Source organism: Sinocyclocheilus grahami, unplaced genomic scaffold, assembly GCF_001515645.1.
Source record: "Sinocyclocheilus grahami isolate Dianchi unplaced genomic scaffold, SAMN03320097.WGS_v1.1 scaffold31.1, whole genome shotgun sequence".
Lineage (NCBI taxonomy): Eukaryota > Metazoa > Chordata > Actinopteri > Cypriniformes > Cyprinidae > Sinocyclocheilus > Sinocyclocheilus grahami.
In genome coordinates this window covers 703,181-729,887 of record NW_015505210.1, presented here as the reverse complement: position 1 = coordinate 729,887, position 26,707 = coordinate 703,181, and the positions used below count along the sequence as shown (strand labels likewise).

At 33.9% G+C, this 26,707-nt stretch overlaps 1 protein-coding gene across 1 annotated transcript; it reads right to left on the bottom strand.

Moving 5' to 3' along the window:
• Positions 1 to 443: 443 nt before the first annotated feature.
• On the bottom strand, positions 444 to 24,903 carry LOC107575727 (neural Wiskott-Aldrich syndrome protein-like). Its single transcript, XM_016262074.1, has 9 exons — positions 24,507 to 24,903; positions 19,541 to 19,675; positions 19,354 to 19,440; positions 19,064 to 19,160; positions 14,416 to 14,439; positions 8,386 to 8,557; positions 4,847 to 4,889; positions 2,761 to 2,914; positions 444 to 520 (listed from the first exon to the last, which is right to left on the bottom strand). The coding sequence occupies exons 1-9, from the start codon at positions 24,609 to 24,611 to the stop codon at positions 444 to 446; spliced, it is 894 nt and encodes a 297-aa protein (XP_016117560.1). The 5' UTR covers positions 24,612 to 24,903.
• Between the last annotated feature and the right edge of the window lie 1,804 nt (positions 24,904 to 26,707).

Sequence of the window (26,707 nt, the reverse complement as noted above, 5' to 3'; positions counted from 1 at the left end):
TCGTTCCTGAGGTGTAAGACGGCTCATATAAAATTAATCTGTAAAACAAATAACACAAATTAAAACTTTTGTTCTCTTAACTGGCATTTGATATGAACAACGTTAAGTGTTTTTCGTAACTTTTTTCCACCAACAATATTTTGCTCAATAAGTAGAGTTTGAACCATGGCCGTAACCAGGGTTTGAAAATGAGTGAGGTCTGGGGTATAAAGAATAAAAAAAAATTGTGCTTTAATAACCCCTACAAATACAACTCATTATATACACTAAACACTTTAAAAGAGACAGACATGTAGATGTTTGTCAAAGATGTTTTCTGTTTTGGAGGGATGAACATAGTTAAATCACCATATTTACTGCCTCAAAATGTGTTAATACTTTACTATAAGTTAGGGGTGGATAACTTTATCAGTTGTTTATTTATGCAACAATACATATTACTGTTATAGTTTGACATATAGATGATAATTGTCTAGTGCTCTTATGAATTTTTTTCCCCGGGAGGGTGGAGGCGGGGGTGCTGCGGGAGCAGAAAAAGATTTGTTAGCATTAAAATAATTAAACATGCAGACTCTCCATGTATTCATGCATTGTGGTGTTCCAAGTAAAGATGGAAAAATCTTATTTATGAGTTTAATGTACATGAACGCCACCACAAAGTCAGAATTATGAGTGGGTAACTTTGAACTTTCTTCAAGCCCTGAGTTTCTGAGTTGGGAGTGTGTCAGTGAGAACATATGGTAGATGCAATGGATATAACATCTGTATTGAATGCTAAATTTGTTAAAATGAATGATTTTCCCCCATTTACAACATAACATACACCTATTGTACAGTTATAATTGAATACACAATTCAATTTATAGTAACTTCAGAAATTTAATAAAAACAAAGCAAAAACACCCAAATTCATTCATCATTGTTTGAAACAATCGTTTAACCAAAGTGACTTGAACACATCTGACATTGCAATTATGATTTCCCAAATCATAAATACGAACTTCCCATGAGGACTTGAACACACCATTAGTATAGTTTAAAGACCCCATGAAACCAAAGTTATTTATTAGCTTTGAAGCATCTGTATGCTAGTATACTTCTAGATATTGAGGAAAAATTACTTTTAGCAGATATATGTGCTTCATGTGTTCTCTTCTGTGAAACCAATAGTAATAAATGAATTACATAACAGAAATAATAATAAAAAAAATGATGATGATAAAACATACAACAAAAAAAAAATCACTGAAATCTATTAAATATAAATAATTTTAACAACAAGAATTTATTATTTATAATATTTACAATTTAAAATAGCTACGCAGATCCCATTTAAAGACTAAAGGAGCAGTCACATCACAAAAAAAAAAAAACTAAATGTGGCAGCACCTTAATGGTTGAATATACTGCAGATACAGTTAAAAATATTTTTTAAAATTACCATTTACTTATTCTATATATTATTACAACACATTCTATCAAGTCATAGCAACTACAGCTAAGTAGCAACTCTTACAAGTTAATGTATGCATAAGAAAAAATATTTTCCTACTAGAATGCAGTTGCTGTCCCATTCACAGTCTTTTTAGTGGGTTGTATTATAAGCTAACAGCCATTAAAGTAAAATAAAAAGTTACAACCACTTCAATATCTCCCCATCTAACTCCCCGTTTCATCTTATATGTGACCCTGGACCACAAAACCAATCATAAGGGTAAATTTCTCAAAATTGAGATTTATACATCTGAAAGCTGAATAAATAAGTTTGTTTGTTAGGATAGGACAATATTTGGGCGATACACAACTATTTGAAAATCTGTAATCTGAGGGTGCAAAAAAAATCTAAATAGAGAAAATCGCCTTTAAAGTTGTCCAAATGAAGTTCTTAGCAATGCATATTACTAATCAAAAATTAAGTTAATATATTTACAGTAGGAAATTTACAAAATATCTTCACGTAACATGATCTTTACATAATATCCTAATGATTTTTGGCATAAAAGAAAAATCAATAATTTTGACCCATATAATGTATTTTTGGCTATTGCTACAAATATACCCCATCGACTTAAGACTGGTTTTGTGCTCCAGGGTCACATGTGTCAATACAGGAAAGAAAAGTGTCAATCTATTTCATGGGGTCAATTAAAGCTGGAGTAAGACTTTCACTCTTGAGGAAAAATCAAACAAAAGTCATGGTTTTAAGCAATCAAACATGTTTTTAAAAGATCAATGGAAGTAGACAAATGCCTCTTGAACAATCATGAAAAATATCCATATATGCACAAATGCTTTTCCATAAAGTTACATGTAGGTAAAACAGCACTTTCACAGCTAAAATTTGTCCTCCAAGTGTTAAAACAGCATTCAAAACAACCCATGCCAACTTCCAAAGATTCAGACCTGATACACATGCAAATCTAAGCAGGTTTCACTCAGAAACACACAAATTCTACCTACCGCACCACCTGGGAGGACCTGAAGGAAAACCACATATATTGATCAAATATAAAATGCTAATACTGTATATGCACCCAACTACTGTATAAAATCCTCTGAGGAATGTGTTACAGCCACATTATTTTAATGTCATAAAAAGGATATACTGGCTTTGCTGCATCGGGACAGAAAATTACTAGTTAGGGGAAGTTTTGGGCAGTTTTTTCTGACAGTGAATGGTTGATGGACTGACATGTGAATATGATGATGCCACAACTGGCAGGTGTTCAGTGCAGAGAGTCTGACAGCGATCAGTCTCACCTTGTCTCCTCAGCTCATTCTTCACAGCCTCTACACCGCCCTTCTTCTCAATGAAGTCGTAGATGACCTTAGACGTCTCCTTATCTTTGAGCTGGGCCTCAGAGATGCCACACATGTCAAACAGGTTCTTCAGCTCTGGGTCCAAATTATTCAACTGCAAAATAAAAACGGTAAAGTCGTGAGACATTTCTTTTTTTCCTTATATAGAATAGTTACATATTTAACAATACAGAAGTTCTGAAATTCAACAGAAATGTTTATTAGGACTGTTTCATACATGAAATACAAGTGCTTGCAAGGCAGCAAAAGAACAGTGATAAAGTTTTAAGTAGAACTAGAATTTTTAGATTTGCTGAAAAAAAAAAAAAAACGTGTTGTTTTTGCCCGTGCCAAATAACTTGAATTATCATTCATTCCCATAGCAAAAACTTGCAGATAAGTGTCCAAAATGTTTTATTTAGGGTTAGGGGGTTGTTTGGATCACCAACCTTAAGTATGAGCAATAGTAATAGTGATGCTTGCCTTAGTAAGCACAACTAAATATAGATAGAAGAAAGACAGAGAGAGAGATATTAATGATAATGTGTCAAAACGATGAGTAAACGGATGCAAAATTAAAAGGCCCAATCACATTCCAGTATGCAAACAGATGTAAGACAGCAAATCGCGACTCAGTATGCAAATATCATTATCACTACTGGTTAGTTTTTGAATGCTGAAGTGCAAGTTAAAGGGACAGTTCACCCAAGAGATATTTTGAAGAATGTTGGTGACCGAACAGTTGACGGTAGCCATTGACTTCCATAGTATTTTTTTCCATACCATGGAAATCAATGGCTACCGTCAACGGTTTGTTTACCAACATTCTTCAAAATATCTTCTTTTGTGCTCAAAAAAAAAAAGAAAAAAAGAAGAAGAAAAAAAAAAGATAAAGAAAGCTCATACAGGTTTGGAACAAAACCTTGGGTAGAGTAAATGACAATTTTCATTTTTGGGTAAACTGTCCCTTGGTTTTCAAACTTTAATCTTACCTTTAAAGCTATAATGTTTAGAAAAACTAAAAACAGAACATTAAGGCTAAAATAAATTAAATAAATGAATAGACATATTTATTAAAGATAACCTTTTTGGGTGCAAGTTAATGGGAATTTAATTCTTAAATTGAAATGTATAATGCTTATAGAAATTAAAATTAAATTAAGGTTAAAAATATATATATATATTTTTTACTTATTTTAAGTCAATAACTAAAAACTTAACTAAAAGTAAAAAAAAAAGTAAATTAAATGAATGAAATGGTAAATAAGTGCAAATTAATGGGGATTTTCAAACTATAATATTAAATTTACTTTAAAAGTATGTTTATAGAAACTAAAAAACTTCTTTACAATAAATAAACAATTCTTAAAATAACATCTTCAAATGCCAGTTAATGGGGATTTTTCATTTTAAAATAAGATCATGATGATTAAAATCAATGCAGTTCTGCCTTGCAAGCACTACATGTCATTTTCCCAGTGTTCATGCTGTTCTCAAATGTAGCACAATCCTGCCACCTTGTGGACACACTGCTAATGCTAATCATCACCGCTAAAACCCTCCATTATGTCATGCTCAACATTCCAGCTGCATGCATAATGCAAACCTTAAAATGAGGCTTCTTCAGAGCATTTACATATTTTTCCAGTTAGTTAAGAGCAACAGCATCTCATTTTATTGCACCAGTAGCCTGAATTTCTAATTGCTTCATAAAAAGGCAGCAGTTTGCGATATCTCCAGTATTTCCATAAACAGTTTAGCATAAAATGATTTAAAATATACACAGTGCAAATATACAGATAGCACACTGCTGTGCACACATGCAATCTAGGTAGCGTCGTGGGCGACAGACTGCATATTCAAGCGTCAGATGCTTCAGCCTGCATGAACACAAGGCTATTGAGGCATGTCATCATGCCATTACTACACAGGTCAGCATTGTTTTCCTATGAGAGATTCTTCAATATGTATGTGAGAGCGAGTATGACAGTGAGAGCGTGTGAGTGTGTTGGTGGGATTACAGAGCAAGTCATTGTTGTGTACTTACATCGAAGCCTGTGTTCGGATCCCATCCTACATGACCGATGTGCCTGGAAAATATTGCGTTAAGCACAGTCAGACTGGCATCAACAACAAATACAACACGAGGAAAGGGAATTAACTTAACCCTTGCGCTGTGCTGAAAATCCTTCCTAAATTTGTATTTTGTTTGTAAAATTGTTTGCGAATCTTCCATTATGTTATATTATTAACTAATCTAGCATTCAGTTTTTTTTTTTTAATCAACTTTTCTTTCAATGAGCACAGGTTTGGTATTTCTCTAGGAACTGACGGGCTGTAGGTCACACTGATCAGAGCATCTGCACCACAGTAATACAGTAATAAAGCTAGTAATAAAAATTAATGCTACTGACATTTAAAAAACAAACAAATACAATACATTCAATTAATAACAAACAAAATGCACTAAAATTTGAATGAAAACAGAAAATACTCAAATAAAATTGCATTTATTAACAATATTTAAAATACATCTCAATAATACTAAATTAACACAGGCATAAGCTCAGATCAATGAGGCGTAAGATCAATCATTTCCAAAAAGAAATACAAAATCTTAATGAATGTGTTAATGAAAAGAAAACTATCTGACAAAGATTTAAATATTTAGTAATACTATTGAAATACTACGACTACTAATAATAATGCTAAATGACATTCATGCAAATTTGTATTCATTTCTTTAAACAAGTAAATATTTTTAAAATTGATAACAGGTTCAAGTTTAAGGTAATGTGGATTTCAAACTTTAATCTTACATTTCTTTAAAAGCAGAATGTTTACAGAAACAAAAAAATTATTTCTTAGGTTAAAAAAAAGTTAATTACATTTTCAAGTGTAATTTAATGTGGATTTTAAATTAATGTGGATTTTTTTTAACTTTAATCTCACATTTCTCTAAAAGGTACAAGTTTTATAGAAACTAATATAGCACATTAAACAGATACATATTTAAATAAGAACTTTTGAAGCTAATAATAATTTAGTTAGTTAGTTAATAGGATTTTCAAATTTTAGGCTAAAAATTATTTTCGGGTATACGGTTTATGGAAACTAAAATCAGCACCAACTCTATAGAAAATAAATAAATAAATAATGTCTTTTAAGATACGTTTTTAAATTTGGGGGGAAAAAATCCTAAAAAGTTGTCCAATTCGTTAACATTAACTAGCTTTTTTCGTGTAAAAGGTTAAAAACATAAAATCGAAACTACATATTATAAGTTCCAGTGACTGTTTTTGAGCATACGGACAGAAAAAGACATGAGAATAAAAATAAAGCCTCATTAGAAACAAAAAAAAACCCCAAAAGCAGCATGACAGCATTTTAATATGCATTACTGATGTCACTTCCTGCCAACACAGGAAGTACTGAAACTGCTATACTTAAAGACTCACTGGAAGTTGCTTGGTGTCCCAATGTCAGCCTTTGTCAACTTCCGACTGCCCTTGCCCTTCTTTTTCTTCTTGTTAAGGCCACTGTGCACCATGTTATTCTTATGGGACACATTAAGTTTGTTGTTTATCTCGGGATTCTTGATGTCCACCGTTGCCATCAGGAGAGTGGGTCCTGGGCACATGACAAAACTGATTAGCTGCTGCCTGAGAATCACCAACCCGCTGCACACATTTCCCTGTGAGAGTGACAGGAGTCGTCTCTGGCCGAGCTCTTTCAACAACAGCTGATTCTGTCCAGCGTAAGCAAAGAGGGGGCGGCCCAATGAATGAATCACACACATTCCTGGAAGTTCATGTATTCAAAGAGCAGATGGTGTGGTAAAAATATAATAATAATAAGTCAAAAAAATGTGTATCAGTAGTACAATAAAAATTGCTCTGATAAATAAATAAACAAAACAAATAAATTCTTCATTTCAACTATATTTCATAAGATTTGTTTCATTCAAATAAACATGACCGCATTACGCAAATATATCATTAACTACACAAACAAAAGCGAAACACTGAATCATGACACATATACCATATCGTCATGATTCTCATCGCAGCAACATGTGGGTGATAAAAAGCAGCTTTCATAGAAAGGAACGCTGCTGGAACAACAGGCTGTGTGTCAAACTTTCCCCAAAACCACAAGCATTAGCTAGCAGTCGCTTTCAAGACAGCCGGAGAGTTCAATCTTCACCACAGAGCCATGGACGACATCTATATGATGCTGTTCAAAAATAACAACTTATGACATAATAACAATAAATTAATCACCATAACACCTTTAAATTGCTGTGTTCAGAATGGAAAAATAACGTAATGAATTTGTTATTATTCACTTCTTACCTAACAACAATTCACTCACAAGTTGATATTTTATGTGCTAAATGACATTCATGCAAATTTGTATTCATTTCTTTAAACAAGTAAATATTTTTAAAATTGATAACAGGTTCAAGTTTAAGGTAATGTGGATTTCAAACTTTAATCTTACATTTCTTTAAAAGCAGAATGTTTACAGAAACAAAAAAATTATTTCTTAGGTTAAAAAAAGTTAATTACATTTTCAAGTGTAATTTAATGTGGATTTTTTTTTTTACTTTAATCTCACATTTCTCTAAAAGGTACAAGTTTTATAGAAACTAATATAGCACATTAAACAGATACCTATTTAAATAAGAACTTTTGAAGCTAATAATAATTTAGTTAGTTAGTTAATAGGATTTTCAAATTTTAGGCTAAAAATTATTTTCGGGTATACGGTTTATAGAAACTAAAATCAGCACCAACTCTATAGATCACAAGTTGATATTTTATGAATATTTTTATTTTCAAATGTATAAATGCATATAGTTATTATTGTTAAATAATAACTGCGCATAAAAACGTACACAAAATGCATAAGTACTATTATTAAATAATAAAAATAAATGAGGCTTATATTAAAATATAATGGCATACATAGCTTTATTATTATTATTATTATACAATTTTTGCAAAGGCATTAATAATAATAATTCTGTTCATGTATCAAAATGTATAAGTAAAATACATAAATATAATTATTGTTATCATTATGTTTGACATTATATTTAAGTTTTTCTTAATCCGTTTATGTATAAAAAAATGTTTAAACATCATAAACATTATTATAATTGCTAAATTATAATAATAATAACAATAGTTTATGTAGTCTAATAACTCTTTGTGCAAGCTTGAGATCTACAACAAAAAACAAAAAAAAGTCATTATATTGATGATTTTTTATGGAATCAAAAAACTGCCCCAAATTATTGTTAAAAAATAAATCTTCATTTAAAACGGCTTATCCCTTTCAAAAATGTCCAACTGTATCTCAAAAGCTACAATCCAAAACACTAGAGACCACACCATGTCTAAAACTGAGCAATAATAATAATTCTCCATACGGACAGAAAAAGACATGAGAATAAAAATAAAGCCTCATTAGAAACAAAAAAAAACCCCAAAAGCAGCATGACAGCATTTTAATATGCATTACTGATGTCACTTCCTGCCAACACAGGAAGTACTGAAACTGCTATACTTAAAGACTCACTGGAAGTTGCTTGGTGTCCCAATGTCAGCCTTTGTCAACTTCCGACTGCCCTTGCCCTTCTTTTTCTTCTTGTTAAGGCCACTGTGCACCATGTTATTCTTATGGGACACATTAAGTTTGTTGTTTATCTCGGGATTCTTGATGTCCACCGTTGCCATCAGGAGAGTGGGTCCTGGGCACATGACAAAACTGATTAGCTGCTGCCTGAGAATCACCAACCCACTGCACACATTTCCCTGCGAGAGTGACAGGAGTCGTCTCTGGCCGAGCTCTTTCAACAACAGCTGATTCTGTCCAGCGTAAGCAAAGAGGGGGCGGCCCAATGAATGAATCACACACATTCCTGGAAGTTCATGTATTCAAAGAGCAGATGGTGTGGTAAAAATATAATAATAATAGTCAAAAAAATGTGTATCAGTAGTACAATAAAAATTGCTCTGATAAATAAATAAACAAAACAAATAAATTCTTCATTTCAACTATATTTCATAAGATTTGTTTCATTCAAATAAACATGACCGCATTACGCAAATATATCATTAACTACACAAACAAAAGCGAAACACTGAATCATGACACATATACCATATCGTCATGATTCTCATCGCAGCAACATGTGGGTGATAAAAAGCAGCTTTCATAGAAAGGAACGCTGCTGGAACAACAGGCTGTGTGTCAAACTTTCCCCAAAACCACAAGCATTAGCTAGCAGTCGCTTTCAAGACAGCCGGAGAGTTCAATCTTCACCACAGAGCCATGGACGACATCTATATGATGCTGTTCAAAAATAACAACTTATGACATAATAACAATCAATTAATCACCATAACACCTTTAAATTGCTGTGTTCAGAATGGAAAAATAACGTAATGAATTTGTTATTATTCACTTCTTACCGAACAGCAATTCACTCACAAGTTGATATTTTATTAATATTTTTATTTTCAAATGTATAAATGCATATAGTTATTATTGTTAAATAATAATAACTGCGCATAAAAACGTACACAAAATGCATAAGTACTATTATTAAATAATAAAAATAAATGAGGCTTATATTAAAATATAATGGCATACATAGCTTTATTATTATTATTATTATACAATTTTTGCAAAGGCATTAATAATAATAATTCTGTTCATGTATCAAAATGTATAAGTAAAATGCATAAATATAATTATTGTTATCATTAGGTTTGACATTATATTTAAGTTTTTCTTAATCCGTTTATGTATAAAAAAAATGTTTAAACATCAAACATTATTATAATTGCTAAATTATAATAATAATAACAATAGTTTATGTAGTCTAATAACTCTTTGTGCAAGCTTGAGATCTACAACAAAAAACAAAAAAAAGTCATTATATTGATGATTTTTTATGGAATCAAAAAACTGCCCCAAATTATTGTTAAAAAATAAATCTTCATTTAAAACGGCTTATCCCTTTCAAAAATGTCCAACTGTATCTCAAAAGCTACAATCCAAAACACTAGAGACCACACCATGTCTAAAACTGAGCAATAATAATAATTCTCCTGATGTAGACTAAAAATGTAAATACATTTAAAATAAAACAAAATGAAATAACCCTCGACAGAACTTTAAAATGTTCATCTTCACACTACAAACTCAAGTTACAAGAAACTTCTGAAAATACCCAAGCGACGCTTTACTCACATCCACGACCCAGTTTAGGAGCACACGCTCACTTCTTCACTAGAATCGTGAGGAGTCACAGCAGAGCTGCTAAACCCCTACCTTGGGCGAGAGCCATGAGCTTCCTATGACCTCTACCGTGACCCAGAGCACCTCCCGAGAGGACGTCCTCTGTAGAGATGGAGGGTCTGTCGCTGCTGAATTTCAGCAGCGTATTAAGACAAGGCTGAGGCAAAGGTGCGTTCAGTTCATCCCCTGACAACACCAAGCATCGCAGGGGCACCAAGCTCCCATCTGGCCTCGAAACGCTCTCTAAAAACTCCTCGGATGGGGCGGACAGGAAGGTCGTGCAGAACATCATCTCATCTGTGGCCCAGCATTAAGGCGTGAAGCTATGGTAGCTAGCTAATTTCACCGCAGCAGGAGGCTAGCGAGCCAAGCAGCCTCAAAGCTGAGATGCTCTTTAAACCAATTGTGAATGTTTTGTGATCTGGCCGCCCACCAAACCAATCCCTCTCATGCTAGTCAAATCCTGAAAAATTACGAATGCGGAATATTACGAGCTTTCATAGAAAGGAACGCTGCTGGAACAACAGGCTGTGTGTCAAACTTTCCCCAAAACCACAAGCATTAGCTAGCAGTCGCTTTCAAGACAGCCGGAGAGTTCAATCTTCACCACAGAGCCATGGACGACATCTATATGATGCTGTTCAAAAATAACAACTTATGACATAATAACAATCAATTAATCACCATAACACCTTTAAATTGCTGTGTTCAGAATGGAAAAATAACGTAATGAATTTGTTATTATTCACTTCTTACCGAACAGCAATTCACTCACAAGTTGATATTTTATTAATATTTTTATTTTCAAATGTATAAATGCATATAGTTATTATTGTTAAATAATAATAACTGCGCATAAAAACGTACACAAAATGCATAAGTACTATTATTAAATAATAATAATAAATGAGGATTATATTAAAATATAATGGCATACATAGCTTTATTATTATTATTATACAATTTTTGCAAAGGCATTAATAATAATAATTCTGTTCATGTATCAAAATGTATAAGTAAAATGCATAAATATAATTATTGTTATCATTAGGTTTGACATTATATTTAAGTTTTTCTTAATCCGTTTATGTATAAAAAAAATGTTTAAACATCAAACATTATTATAATTGCTAAATTATAATAATAATAACAATAGTTTATGTAGTCTAATAACTCTTTGTGCAAGCTTGAGATCTACAAAAAAAAAAAAAAGTCATTATATTGATGATTTTTTATGGAATCAAAAAACTGCCCCAAATTATTGTTAAAAAATAAATCTTCATTTAAAACGGCTTATCCCTTTCAAAGATGTCCAACTGTATCTCAAAAGCTACAATCCAAAACACTAGAGACCACACCATGTCTAAAACTGAGCAATAATAATAATTCTCTTGATGTAGACTAAAAATGTAAATACATTTAAAATAAAACAAAATGAAATAACCCTCGACAGAACTTTAAAATGTTCATCTTCACACTACAAACTCAAGTTACAAGAAACTTCTGAAAATACCCAAGCGACGCTTTACTCACATCCACGACCCAGTTTAGGAGCACACGCTCACTTCTTCACTAGAATCGTGAGGAGTCACAGCAGAGCTGCTAAACCCCTACCTTGGGCGAGAGCCATGAGCTTCCTATGACCTCTACCGTGACCCAGAGCACCTCCCGAGAGGACGTCCTCTGTAGAGATGGAGGGTCTGTCGCTGCTGAATTTCAGCAGCGTATTAAGACAAGGCTGAGGCAAAGGTGCGTTCAGTTCATCCCCTGACAACACCAAGCATCGCAGGGGCACCAAGCTCCCATCTGGCCTCGAAACGCTCTCTAAAAACTCCTCGGATGGGGCGGACAGGAAGGTCGTGCAGAACATCATCTCATCTGTGGCCCAGCATTAAGGCGTGAAGCTATGGTAGCTAGCTAATTTCACCGCAGCAGGAGGCTAGCGAGCCAAGCAGCCTCAAAGCTGAGATGCTCTTTAAACCAATTGTGAATGTTTTGTGATCTGGCCGCCCACCAAACCAATCCCTCTCATGCTAGTCAAATCCTGAAAAATTACGAATGCGGAATATTACGTAAGGAACTGCTAATCCAGTTTAATCTCTGAAATTTGCTGTAAGCATTACAAGTCTTCAACTGCAGGCAAAGCCACACACTTTTTATAATACACAAGTGTGTTTTTGACTTCGTTTGACATGGTTCAGTGGAGAATGCCAGCGAATCTGTGATTAGCTTTCTCTACTCATCAACACTGAACTGAAAACACCGTTATATCAGAGATAAAGCAGCCACACTGAGCATGTTCAGTCAGATATCAATCACCAATCTAGTTACACAATGAGGAAGCGGAAGGGAAGGAAATGTGCTGGAGAAAGATTACATTAGCTAATCCAGTTTAATCTCTGAAATTTGCTGTAAGCATTACAAGTCTTCAACTGCAGACAAAGCCACACACTTTTTATAATACACAAGTGTGTTTTTGACTTCGTTTGACATGGTTCAGTGGAGAATGCCAGCGAATCTGTGATTAGCTTTCTCTACTCATCAACGCTGAACTGAAAACATCGTTATATCAGAGATAAAGCAGCCACACTGAGCATGTTCAGTCAGATATCAATCACCAATCTAGTTACACAATGAGGAAGCGGAAGGGAAGGGAAGGAAATGTGCTGGAGAAAGATTACATTTGCTTTTTTTCTGCAGGTGGACACCTTACACAACACAAATACATTCTGTTCTTTGAGATCGGAACGATGTGTCGCATAAATCTGATTTGAACAACGTCATTCTTCATAGTGTTGTCAAGCAGGGCACAATATGGTTGGATCAACAGCTATAAATTGTGAATGTGAATTTGAAATGTGAACAGATTGGAGGGAGAGAAAAAAAAAATGGAACTGGCCTCCAGAGCTGCCGTAACAAATCTAGGACAAATATGTTGATTTAACGTCACGGATAATAACATTTCCGACTGGAAATGATTATGACTGGCTGGTAACGCAAAACAAAAAATAGGCTGAATCCCTTGGAAAGTGTAAATACTGTGGTGTTATCAAAACATTGCTCTGTTTGTTTTAGCCAACAACACTGGCTGAACCAATAGTGTGAGTTAGGGGGCGGGACTATGTTTGGTCAACCAATGGCTGACGCAGGGAGTGTTCAGGATTATTTTCGCACTTCGGTTTGATGTTTATGGCGCCAAAAATTACAATTCACATTTAATTACAAGAAATCAAACTTATAATAGCAATTTAAATGTACAGTCTTTTTCTTTCAGGAAAATTAACCAAAACATTTCATGGCACAAGGGTGTACACAATTTTAATTATACTTAATTTATTTTTAATGTATTTTTTAATACATAATACATAAATTAAATTATTTTAAATCATATAAATAAAAATTATGCATTTACAATTATTTTTACAATAAAAAATATAAATATAAAAATGATATATAAATCTATTTATAAAATCATATAATTAAAAACATCACTACATTATATTTTTTTTTTAATGCAAGCATCTGACTAGCAATAGTAAGTCTGGTTCAGTGTTTTGTAAAATAAAATACAATAAAAATAACAGTATAATAATAATAATTATATATATATATATAAAATAAAAGATGAGCCCTCAAATATCCCATGCCCCAAATTATTGCTTCAATAGGAAAAACAAAACAAAAAAAAACACTTAATTTGGTTTGATATTTTCTGTAGCATTCTTTTTTTAAATAAAGTATAATAAAATAAAAATAAATAGGACTGTAAGTAGCATCACACATATCCTGTTACAGGCTACTGACATGGAGCAAACAAGATTTGGTAACTAGCAACATTGCTTCTAAGGGATGTCAAACCAGCGCCGTAACCCTGATAAAGATCTATGAGAAATTCTAAGCAAGTAAAACTAAGTGAGGAAACGTGGTCTCTTTGATGTAATTGAATTGGCGAGAGCCGCAGTAGTGCAGTGGAATGGAATGGTCCATGTGGCATACATATGGCTCCCAGCGCACAGATTGACCTCAGGCTTCCAGTCAGGGGTTGAACGCTACTCTCATCTAGGTCACGTACAATGCGGATGTGTGTTTGTGTGAATCACGCTCATGCCTGACGACGCTCACACAAGAATAGGTTTTGATTTCTGTGGAAGATACATTATGTGTATGTGTATTTCAGCATAGTTCTGTCAAAAAGGGGATTTAAAAAAACTAAAACAAAACAACAGCAGCAAACACAAACTGATTAGCTCTTACAACATTAGGAGTAAACTCATGAGTGAATGCAAGTACCAGGACACATACCATTTGGTGGGTCACGCCTTTTCTCTGCAAAAACAAAATTAACATTGTTAAAATGTGGAGGCCGAGTTAAGACTAGTGAGGTCAGTAACAGAGAGGAAAAGAGCCAGTAGGTCACCCAAAGGAGAAGGGAATGGTTAAATTACGTTAGTTAGAAAGGTTAGGGAAGGAGATGGTAAAAAGAGGTGCCCTGAGCTCTGCACCCTTTCGCAATACACTCCTTTTTTTTAAATCGACTGGCAGGTTTATCATCACATTTTTAGCACCATCATTTGTGGTTCATTCATATGCAAACTTATAATATTCTTATAACCTTGATCTTAAAGGTGAAGTGTTTATCTATTCTTCTACTGTGAAAATGTTAAAAGACTTGCTCCTTTTTTATCTCAATGACAGTTGCTCAGCAATTTCATATTTTTAAAAGCTCTCAAACACATTTTATCTCTATTTTAAAAGATTTTTTAGCAACGTTATGCGTGTTTGCACTGTACTTTTGATCAATTTGATGCATCCTTGCTGAAAAAATTTATTAAATTAAAAATAATAATAATACATGTGTGAATAAATAAACTACTCACTGGCAGAAGCATTTACTGTAATATACTGAAATATTTGCAGTATTTTCCAATAACACGATAGAATAAAAATCACAATATAATTTTAATCCATTTTAAATTCCATCTGGTGTCACTAATAACAACATGTTCCACACTTCACCTTTAACACCCAGAAGATAACTGAATGATTCACTGTATGCAAATACAATCAAACTGCATAAGAAGTGATCCAACATGTTTGTTCGGAATTCGACCACATTAAACGTAAAAATAAAGCTGAATTTTTAGCATCATTACTACATGATCACTTGATCCTTCAGAAATCATTCTAATATGCTGATTTGGTGCTCAAGTAATTCTTATCATCAATGTTGAAAACAGCTTTGCTGCTTCATGTTTTTGAGAAAACGGTGATAAATTTGTTTTTTCAGGATTCTTTGAACAAAAAAATTCAAAAGATTTTTTAGCAACGTTATGCGTGTTTGCACTGTACTTTTGATCAATTTGATGCATCCTTGCTGAAAAAATTTATTAAATTAAAAATAATAATAATACATGTGTGTGAATAAATAAACTACTCACTGGCAGAAGCATTTACTGTAATATACTGAAATATTTACAGTATTTTCCAATAACACGATAGAATAAAAATCACAATATAATTTTAATCCATTTTAAATTCCATCTGGTGTCACTAATAACAACATGTTCCACACTTCACCTTTAACACCCAGAAGATAACTGAATGATTCACTGTATGCAAATACAATCAAACTGCACAAGAAGTGATCCAACATGTTTGTTCGGAATTCGACCACATTAATTCAACCGTAACGTTATGAAGCGATGAGAATACTTTTTGTACGCGCACAAAACAAAAATAATGACTTTATTCAACAATTCGTCTCTTTGCCTCTCCGCATCACCGTAGTGCCATTTTGGAGAATATCCACTGAACGCAAGCAGCGTACGCTCTTCAGTGTCAGCAGCGCTGCACGGATGCGCTGTTTTCGTTCAAACCAAACGTTTCAAATGCTTCATAACGTTACGGTTGAACCACTGATGGCAGATGGACTATTCTGGCGGTAAAGTGATTAGTGACAACATTTTCATTTTAGGGTGGAGTATCCCTTTAATAAATGAGCGTGTTGACGGAAAAGTTCACCCAAAAATTAAAAACTCATCCGCATATTATTACAAACCCATATGGCTTGCTTTCTACTGTGGAACACAAAAGGAGATTTAAATAATGTGCTAGTCACTCTTTTCCATGAAATTACAATGATGACTGGAGCTTTCAAGCTTAAAAAAAAAAACTAAAATTTAGGTCTTCATTCACTGAATCAGTTGAGTTGAATCCAAAAACTGGAATGTCTGATTCTCCGATGAAACATCACTATTCTCATGCCAAGAGGAGCTGGACTGTATGTTCAGATTTTAACTAATAACAATATAAATTTTGGTCTGTTCCTCGCACAAAACTATAATATGATTTTACAAAATCACAAGTCATACAAGCCTTTTTTCTGGTCATTTTAAAGCTTAATAACTTTTAAAAAAATAAATAATTTGTTGGTTTATTTGTTATTACGTTTGTTTTTTGAATTTATTTCCAAATCAGAATCAAATGCTTTATTCATGGTAAAATAAACAGCGAGTTTATTTATCTTTGTACTCAGTCAACTGATGGATTTTACTGGTACTGATAGCTAAGCTGGACCATACAACTGATAGTTTTTAAAATAGATACTGAATGAAAACTGAAACAGTGTTGAACTTTATTACAAAAAAAAAACAAACAGTATTTAACTACACATTTAAAATGGAATAACAAATATTAAAATTAAATAATTGTACATTGATCAATTTTAGTTAATGTAAACTTCAGTCAATGAGACTTTAAAATGTTTAAATCTATTAGTAAATGTTGAAATTAATACACTCTAACAAGTAACAATAATTCCAAAAACTATCGGTATGGACTTTTGCAGAAACCTGATAGTTCCAGTAATCAACTATCGGTGCCGATTAATCGGCATAAGCGATCAATCAGTCGACCTCTAGTTTGAACACTTATTTATTGCTATATGCATGCATTTTTTTTCTGTATTTACAGCTATATCAGAATCAAAATAAGAATAAATTAAATTACACAATATACAATTGTGTGCAGAAAGAAGAAAGTCATACACATTATGTACTAACTGAGCCTGGTTTCTCCCAAGGTTTTTTCTCCATTCTGTCACCGATGGAGTTTTGGTTCCTTGCCGCTGTCGCCTCTGGCTTGCTTAGTTGGGGACACTTCATTTCCGGCGATATCGTTGACATAATTGCAAAGATATTATTTAAACTGAGCTGGATGTTGACATCACTGAATTCAATGATGAACTGTCTTTAACTGAAAAATGAGTGTTTACTATTGTCACTTTGCATTATTGACACTATTTTCCTAATTAATGCTGTTCAGTTGCTTTGACACAATCTGTATTGTTAAAAGCACTATATAAATAAAGGTGACTTGACTTGACTTTTCTGGGCCTTGACAGTGTCATTTACTTGGCAGTCAATGGGACAGTCACAAGCCTCCCGGTTTTCATCCAAAATATCTTAAATTGTGTTCCGAAGACGAACAAAGCTTTTACGGGTTTGGAACGACATGGCGGTAAAGTGATTAGTGACAACATTTTCATTTTAGGGTGGAGTATCCCTTTAATAAATGAGCGTGTTGACGGAAAAGTTCACCCAAAAATTAAAAACTCATCCGCATATTATTACAAACCCATATGGCTTGCTTTCTACTGTGGAACACAAAAGGAGATTTAAATAATGTGCTAGTCACTCTTTTCCATGAAATTACAATGATGACTGGAGCTTTCAAGCTTAAAAAAAAAAACTAAAATTTAGGTCTTCATTCACTGAATCAGTTGAGTTGAATCCAAAAACTGGAATGTCTGATTCTCCGATGAAACATCACTATTCTCATGCCAAGAGGAGCTGGACTGTATGTTCAGATTTTAACTAATAACAATATAAATTTTGGTCTGTTCCTCGCACAAAACTATAATATGATTTTACAAAATCACAAGTCATACAAGCCTTTTTTCTGGTCATTTTAAAGCTTAATAACTTTTAAAAAAATAAATAATTTGTTGGTTTATTTGTTATTACGTTTGTTTTTTGAATTTATTTCCAAATCAGAATCAAATGCTTTATTCATGGTAAAATAAACAGCGAGTTTATTTATCTTTGTACTCAGTCGACTGATGGATTTTACTGGTACTGATAGCTAAGCTGGACCATACAACTGATAGTTTTTAAAATAGATACTGAATGAAAACTGAAACAGTGTTGAACTGTATTACAAAAAAAACAAACAGTATTTAACTACACATTTAAAATGGAATAACAAATATTAAAATTAAATAATTGTACATTGATCAATTTTAGTTAATGTAAACTTCAGTCAATGAGACTTTAAAATGTTTAAATCTATTAGTAAATGTTGAAATTAATACACTCTAACAAGTAACAATAATTCCAAAAACTATCGGTATGGACTTTTGCAGAAACCTGATAGTTCCAGTAATCAACTATCGGTGCCGATTAATCGGCATAAGCGATCAATCAGTCGACCTCTAGTTTGAACACTTATTTATTGCTATATGCATGCATTTTTTTTCTGTATTTACAGCTATATCAGAATCAAAATAAGAATAAATTAAATTACACAATATACAATTGTGTGCAGAAAGAAGAAAGTCATACACATTATGTACTATGGTATGTAATGAGGATGAGTAAATAATTATAATTCTCATTTTTAGGTGAACTATTTTGAAAAACAGATTTGGGAGAAAGAAATATGCGTTTTAGACACTAATAAGGTTTTAGACATACTTTTGATTACTAAATGTAAAGCATATTAGTTGGGAGTGAGAGTTCACCCAAAAATAAAACTGAATTGAGGCTGAAAAAGAAAAAGACATGGATTGGACTTGGAACAACATATGGGTGAGTAAATGTCATAATTTTAATTTTTGGTGAACAATTGTCCCATCAAAGGAAAGGAAAGAAATTAAAACCAGCACATTTACCAGTTTTCCTCTGTCGTCTGTTGAGCAGTTCGTTGAGTGCACTCCGAAATCGTTTAGCTTCCTCTTCACTGGCAAAGTTGAGGCCCATCTGACAAGACTAAAGAGCAACACACACCATATGACCAAAAAAGCCAGATCGCATCCTCACTAATGCTAAAAGCAGCTTTACAAGAAAGACAAGAAAGCGACTAGCCAAACAAACTTTTCCACAGAACATCTCTGGCTAGTTTCCTCTGTTTGCTTTCTTGCTAATGGTCAACAACGTGAAATATATATATAAAAAAACTCACATCTCCGGCAAAGGTAATGAAGTAGGCTCTCGAACAAATGACAATGAAATTATTGTAGAGCTCCTGCTCAAACTTTGCTTTTCCATCCTGCAAAAATGAGAAACAAGATATTTTACATATCACATGCACGAACTGCTAAGTCTCTGATCTGATATCTTTGCTGTTTATTTGCTCTCAGAGAGCTCACCTTGATATCAAAGACACGGATAAAATAAGACCTCTGAGGGTTGTCTTTCACCAAACAGGCCACACCACAGCACCTCTTGTACCAGGACGAGCCCCTGTCTGCCCCGTACACCTGGACCACCGCTGAGCACAATGTCTGCAAAAAGATAAAGAATCATGAACTTCATGAAACAAGCAAAATACACAATTATCGATCATCCTAAAATTAAGAGCAAAGCTTTTTTTGATAATGTTTTTCAAAAAATACTTCATTAAGGGAATAGTTCACATAAAATGAAAATTTGCTAAAAATGTACTCACCCTCAGCCCATTCAAGATGTAGATGAGTTTGTTTCTTCATCGGATCAGATTTGGAGAAATGTCGCATTACATCACTTGCTCACCAATGGATCCTCTGCAGTGAATGGGTGCCGTCAGAATGAGAGTTCAAACAGCTGATAAAAACATCACAATAATCCACAAGTAATTCACACGACCCCAGTCCATAAAGTAAAATCGCCTTAATGATGGATTTTTTTTTTTTTTTTTACAAACACGCAGCATCTCAATTCACAATACATTCACTGATGGACTGGAGTCTTGTGGATTATTGTGATGTTTCTATCAGCTGTTTGGACTCTCATTCTGATGGCACCCATTCACTGCAGAGGATCCATTGATGAGCAAGTGATGTAATTCTACATTTCTCCAAATCTGTTCACATAAAAACCCTTTCAGTTTGGGTGAATTATTCCTTTGATAAATTTGATCTATCAAAGCATCCAAACATATCTGAAATCCTACAGAAAGTACAGACTTTAGTATAAATAAAATATAAACACTTTATAAATAATGAATAATTGTGAAATATGATAGAAATTCTCAAGCTTTTCCAATCTTAAAGTTGATCAAATATAATAATAAAACAGCTATCTTGGTTACTATCTTAAGTACAAATTAAGAAGGCAACGCACCAACACTGACATGTTCATCCTCTTATGAAATTACTCTCATCACCTGCATTTTCAATTTCAGGGCTGCATTTTGGACAGAGCTGCATATTAATATCTTGGAGAAACTGTAAACATCAAAAAATGCATAGAAATCAGTGTATGAATACTGCATGATGTTGTTTGCTGCACACACTGGCCACTGCAGATATAAAATACTGCTGTAATTTAAACTGCAGCCAAGTACTTGGAGACACATTTGATGGGGCATTTTATTCTCTCTCCATAGGGACTCTTACTCGAAGAGTGTCTGCGTTCCATGCACATGACCCAAAGCAGCATTTCGAACACTTTTTCAGGACACGGGTTACCGAAAGGAAAAATAGGCCAGTGTCTTGGCAATACTGTCATAGGGAGGACAGCCAAGATCGCACAGAAGATGAAATATTTTCCATGGACATGTAACACTCGCATTCACACACACGCAGGCGTATGCTGAGCAATTACAGGAGACCAAAGAAACCTTGTCCTGTGCTTTAACGCACACATTAGACCGAAACATTTCTGATGAAAGCATTCAACACCACCACTAGCCATTGAACAAAAAAGATTTTAAATGAAGTATCTGATCAATACAGACCTATAAAGTTTTCATTAAGCAATAACTTAAGAAACCGCCTGTCAGCAGGATTGCAACAACCCTGAATAATTGAACAAATAAACCAACGGATTAAACAATTATCAAAAATATTCTGATCAATTGATTAACAGAAAAATAAACAGATTAACTAATGATCAACTTTTATTAAAATAATTAAAAGTGTGCATATAAGAAAAATGAATCGTGGAATTTGTAATTCAATAATTCTAATTAATTTATAATATTTTACTAAATTATAAAAAAATAATTCAATAAACAATTCAGTACTTTAATTGGTTTCATAAATTGAAGAATTCTCTAATCAGATTAAAAGAAATAGTTCACAGTTTAAGAGATTATAAAGTCAACATTTTATCAAAGATTTTATAAACTTTGAATTGACTTTTACAATTGAATTGAATTAGACAATTAGCAATCTGACTAACAGAAATAAGCAGATGAACTCATTAATAAAAGTAACTGGATTAATCAACTGAATAAATGTTTCTCAAAAGTGTTTTAATTAAATGCTTGCAATTTTAAATCAAATTAATTCATCAATAAGCAACTGAATGCATACGTTTCTTAAAAGTAATTTGATTAATTGATTGTTTTTTGTTTTAAATAATCAAATTAATTGATAATCGATTGAAGAAATAAGGTTCTTAAATTTAAATGATTGAAAATTTTAATTATCAAAAGTAATCTGATTAATTCTTGTTTTAATTTTTCTGAAAATCAGATGGAGGCATTAAACATTTATTTTAAATCAAATGAAAATTTAAAAAAAGGAAGAAAAACTGTGTGAATATTCCTTTAAAACATTTTTAATAGGCTAATAATTGTATTATTTTTTTTCTAAAATTAAGTCTGGTTGTAATATTTATTTTTATAATTGAATGGTTTTACTTAAATTTGATAGAAAATTTAATATTTAAAGACGTACATTATACTGTACAAAAGTAATATATTTCTGTTACATGTTAAACCGTACTTTTATTTTGACAGGTTGCCATGAAGCTACTGTGTGTATACAGTATGATGCTAGTTTTCTCAAATGAAATGGTAAAATTCTCGCGAAGTGACTCTCACAGCAGCTCTGAAGATTACGTTTTTGTGTTCATGCCGTCATATAGTGAGACGCAGAGGCCAAAAATCACAGCGAGCGTCACGCGTGCTTCAGTATTTGTGTAGTAGACAAAACCGCGTTTCCGCCATTCATACATACAGAGGCAAGCGGAACATGCAGGATTCATATTTAAACAGTCTTTTTGCATTTTAATATTCACAGACACGAATTCATATCGTGATTCGAATTAAGTCACAGTGGCTACTTTTCATTTATTTGTCCAAAATTCACGAATTCCGTGGCATTCCGCACTATAGAGTAAATCAAGTTATGAATGGACTCCGCGTTTTCGCAGAAACCGTATGGCCCTAGAAATGTAAGCACACTTCACAACATTTCGGCTTGCCCTGTGTGTTGTTTGAACGAGTTGCAGGGGTGACCTCACGTCACAGGGTTTCTCTTTCTCTCTCTGTAGCATATGTGCCCAGATGCGTTCTCAGGTACCGATATTTGGCACCGATTGATTTAATGTGAATTGGTACTTGGTAGTACCAACGCAATTCGGTCGGTACCCTTAAAAGTACTGAATTTGGTACCCTAAACGCAACATCCAAAAGAGGCGACTGATGGACATTTGCCATGGCTTTTCCTAGTTAACTGCATCCGTAAGGCATTCCTGTCTGCAAAAGTCTTTGCTAAGAACATAAACGCGCATTAAAGACATACATTTCACCCACTTTCACGGGGATCATGACTTTGTGTCAGACTCTGGTGAGGTTTGTTTGGAAACCCGATTCTGGATCAGTATTGGCTCAGCAGCTCTATTCATTAAAGCTGGATTTCACATTTCTTGTTTGTATGAAGGCTGAATACCAATAAAAGGTGAACATTCATTTATTTGCGCCATTTTTTCCCTAAAATATTATATAGTTTTATAGGAGCAGGTTTCATAGAGTTGGCAAATTAATTTTTCTTAAGTTTGTAGGTACAGACAACTGTTGTGGCCGTTCTTGGCCGTTTTTATGAGGCTTTTCTTGGCCGTGTTCATATCGAATTATATCGTATCGACTGAAATTAAGAAATATATCGTGATATAAATTTTGGCCATATCGGCCAGCCCTAGGGTAGGCCTAATTTTCGATTTTTTGGGTGAACTATCCCTTTATGTTGATTAATGCATGTACTGTTTTATCACTCTTAAAACGTCTCTCTGTAAAATGTTGTGATCCAAAAGTGTATTATACTGCATAACTTGAAATAACTTCACAAATATTCTTTGGATTTATATTTTGCAAATAAAGACATTCAAACATTTGGACAAGTGTCCAAATACTATAACTATGGGCCCTCAAGTAGGGCAGACAAGACAGCCAGAGATAACTTGTGTAAAGAGCAAATATCTTCACTTCTGACAATTTAAAGCAAAATTAGATATAATTATGTAATCAGGGATGTAGATGTTGTTTCAATTTAGCAGGGACAGCGAACTGAAAGTTTCCTCTCAACGCACATTTGATGCTTCCAGAAATTAAAAAAAAAGAATTAAACTTATTAACACTTTGAGAAGAAATGGATAGCTAGCCTACTTGAGACCGAACACACAACACAACAGTCTTACTATATTTTGTGCCAACTAAAGGCAGTGACAGACAGAGAGAATAGCAGATAGAAATACATACAGAAAGAAAAAGGTAGATAGATTGACAGACAGACAGAATAACAGATAGAAAGACAAGTAGACAGACTATGTGATAGCTTCACATATAGATAGCTAGAAGGATAGATGTACAAACGTAGATAGATAGATATAGATTACTGACATTTGGTAGAGTTTGCAGGCCATCTGAGACATTAGCTGTGACCAAAAGGCTGTAGTGAGTGTAGTGAGCTGCTAACATAGACCGCATATTTGGGCATCATCGGCACGTGCATCATTCAGCGGACTCAGAATGCACTTAAGATGCTGTCTTCGTAGGCAGCTCACTAGGTTTTGTCGACCCAGCCTTCACTCAAGCAGAAGGCCTACTGCCATTTACTCGGATATCACATGGAATATATAATTACCAACTCACAATCATACGAATAGCTTACACTACAACATCTAACTTCAATAACAGAAGTATCATTTGCTTTGACAGTGAGGAGGATGTTCCCAGTGCGTCCTTATGGACATCACAAACGCGTTAAAACACAACTGTCCTGGCCAGAAGTTACCGCCGTTCGTTTGCATCGCATCACTGGATATTGGAAAAGCAGGGTGGTTTGCATGTGGACTTGCGGTTAAAGGACTAACTGTTACAGATCGGCCGTGAGAGTAAACGCAACTTACGATGCATTTCCTGCCCAGGTAGTTGAACAGACACTCGTTCTCCTGCGGGGTCAGAAGCAGAGAGCCCACGTTTGCCACCCTCCTATGGGGCGGGTGGCCGCTCATGTTGACGGATGAGGCGGATGAACTTGAGCGTTTGTCTCGTGTTAGATTATTTTATGTGCAATCACAGATCAACATGGCCTGCGCTCCGTTCATCCCGTAAGGAATTCCGCATGCAAGTAGAGCCGATGTAGTGTTGTCCTCAATGCGCGGGCGATGCAGGTGCGACTCGTTAACTCCTGTGGCTTATTTATTCTTTAATTCGTCCACTTTTGACAGACTGCATGATATAAACTTTCATTCCGAACTCCTAAAGCAATAACGATCCTTCAATCCAACATGGCAGCAGGACGGTAGAGTTCAAGGCGCAGTTTGAGAAAGGGTAGAAAGAAATTCGGTCGGGCCAGGTGTTAGCGTTTCTGTACTTTACAAACATACTCTTTTGTTGTTATTTAGTTACAAAGTACTAAAGTTGAAATCACAAAAACGATGCTGTATTGTCTAAACGTGAGTTGTTGCGAATTAAAACAGTGATCCGTAATCAGTAAACCCCTCTAGTTTCTCGGAATGGTTTATCCCTGTTTTCCCGTGCCTCCTGCAGAATGCGGACGGGATGCGCACGGGATGGGCGGGGCCTCTGAGGCAGAGGGTGGAGCACAGCGCCGTCATTGATAGAAGGAGATTACAGTATTTTGACGCTCTGTTTTAAAGATAGGATAACTATGCTGCTGTCTCATAAAGCGGATAATTTCTATTGAAGCTTCTGAATCTTAAAATCCATAATATAGTATTATGACGAGAAACACCTGTTCATTGTATCACTGCGCAGCTACATTGCTGTTACATTGCAACGTTTGATAAGGGACTATATATTTTGTAGTGGAAGGATACCACTTATAATTTTGTAATTTTATATATTTTTTAATTTATTTTTTAAATGTACTTATTGGTTTTTAATATGTTGTATTTTAATTGGTTTTCAGACTTTATTACCATAAAAATATTAAAACTTTTTTTTTATAGTTTGCCGAATTTATGCACACACTTCTATCTCATATCAATACTGATTAGAATGTATATTTGATATACTGATATACTAAATACACGTGTGTGTGCAATAATGCATTTTCGTTCAATGCATTTTTTGATTATTTATTTTGAAAATTGGTTACAAAATATATGTAAAAAACTAAAAATTATGTGTATATATATATATATATATATATATATAATATATATTAATAATTTAACAACTACAGAATCTGTTCTAGTATCTATCTGTACTAGTATGGGCTGTGTTTGTATTCGTTTGAATTTTTGACCATTCTTATAAATAAATTAACCCCAGCACTAGATCCTGGAAGTTGAGCCAACCTGAGATGTTTTATAAGGTGAAAGTCTGGCTTTCCTCAGTCCAGACTATAAACTATAATTGTAAAATGTTTACCACTAATTGAAACCACCAGTTATATTCTATTTGGAGGATAACAGTGATCACACAATTGGCATATCTGTGTGGCTGCTGTATGTTTAGACAGTCTTTTCTCACGAGATAATGATGCCTTCAGTTTTCCATGGAGATTCAGCACATTCTACACTGTTATTACAGAGCAAAAAAACGTCACTTTGCAATAAACCAGTAATTTCAGTGTAATTAATAAGAAGGCAAGATAAAGAGCTATCACTTTAACCCATAGAACCAAAAACTTTTGGAGCCCAGAAATTATAACCTCCCTATATGGAGAATCAGACAACTTAAGATTATTGTTATTAAAAAAACTTTTCACAGCTATAATTTTATTTATAATGCCTGATTAATAATTGTCCAGTCTTATGTAACAGCATCAGGGACAGAGTTCACCTCGTTCTTCCCTACCAATGAACAAATGAAGAACAGAGAGGCAAAAAAAGAGACAGATGGAGGATCTTGTTTGAAAGCGGAGCCCTGCCAGGGGACACCTGGCCTCCTGTTAAACTCTGCTACTGCACTGCATGTTCAACACAAACTGAGACAAGATGAGAACTTTAGCAATCCAAGACACATGCAAACCAAGATTACACTCTCTTGTACATACTCATGCTTGAATTGTCCTAAAATAACACTTTTAAGACTTTTTGTCTTGTGTAAAAAAAAAAAATATATATATATATATATATAT

Bases quoted from the DNA above. Each gene is read 5' to 3' on its own strand.
- LOC107575727 (XM_016262074.1), bottom strand. From the start codon at position 24,611: ATGAGCGGCCACCCGCCCCATAGGAGGGTGGCAAACGTGGGCTCTCTG. The intron at 19,676-24,506 runs GTAAGTTGCGTT...ATCTTTTTGCAG, and splicing joins ACCTGGGCAGGAAATGCATC to ACATTGTGCTCAGCGGTGGT. The intron at 2,915-4,846 runs GTAAGTACACAA...TTTATTTTGCAG, and splicing joins ATCCGAACACAGGCTTCGAT to TTGAATAATTTGGACCCAGA.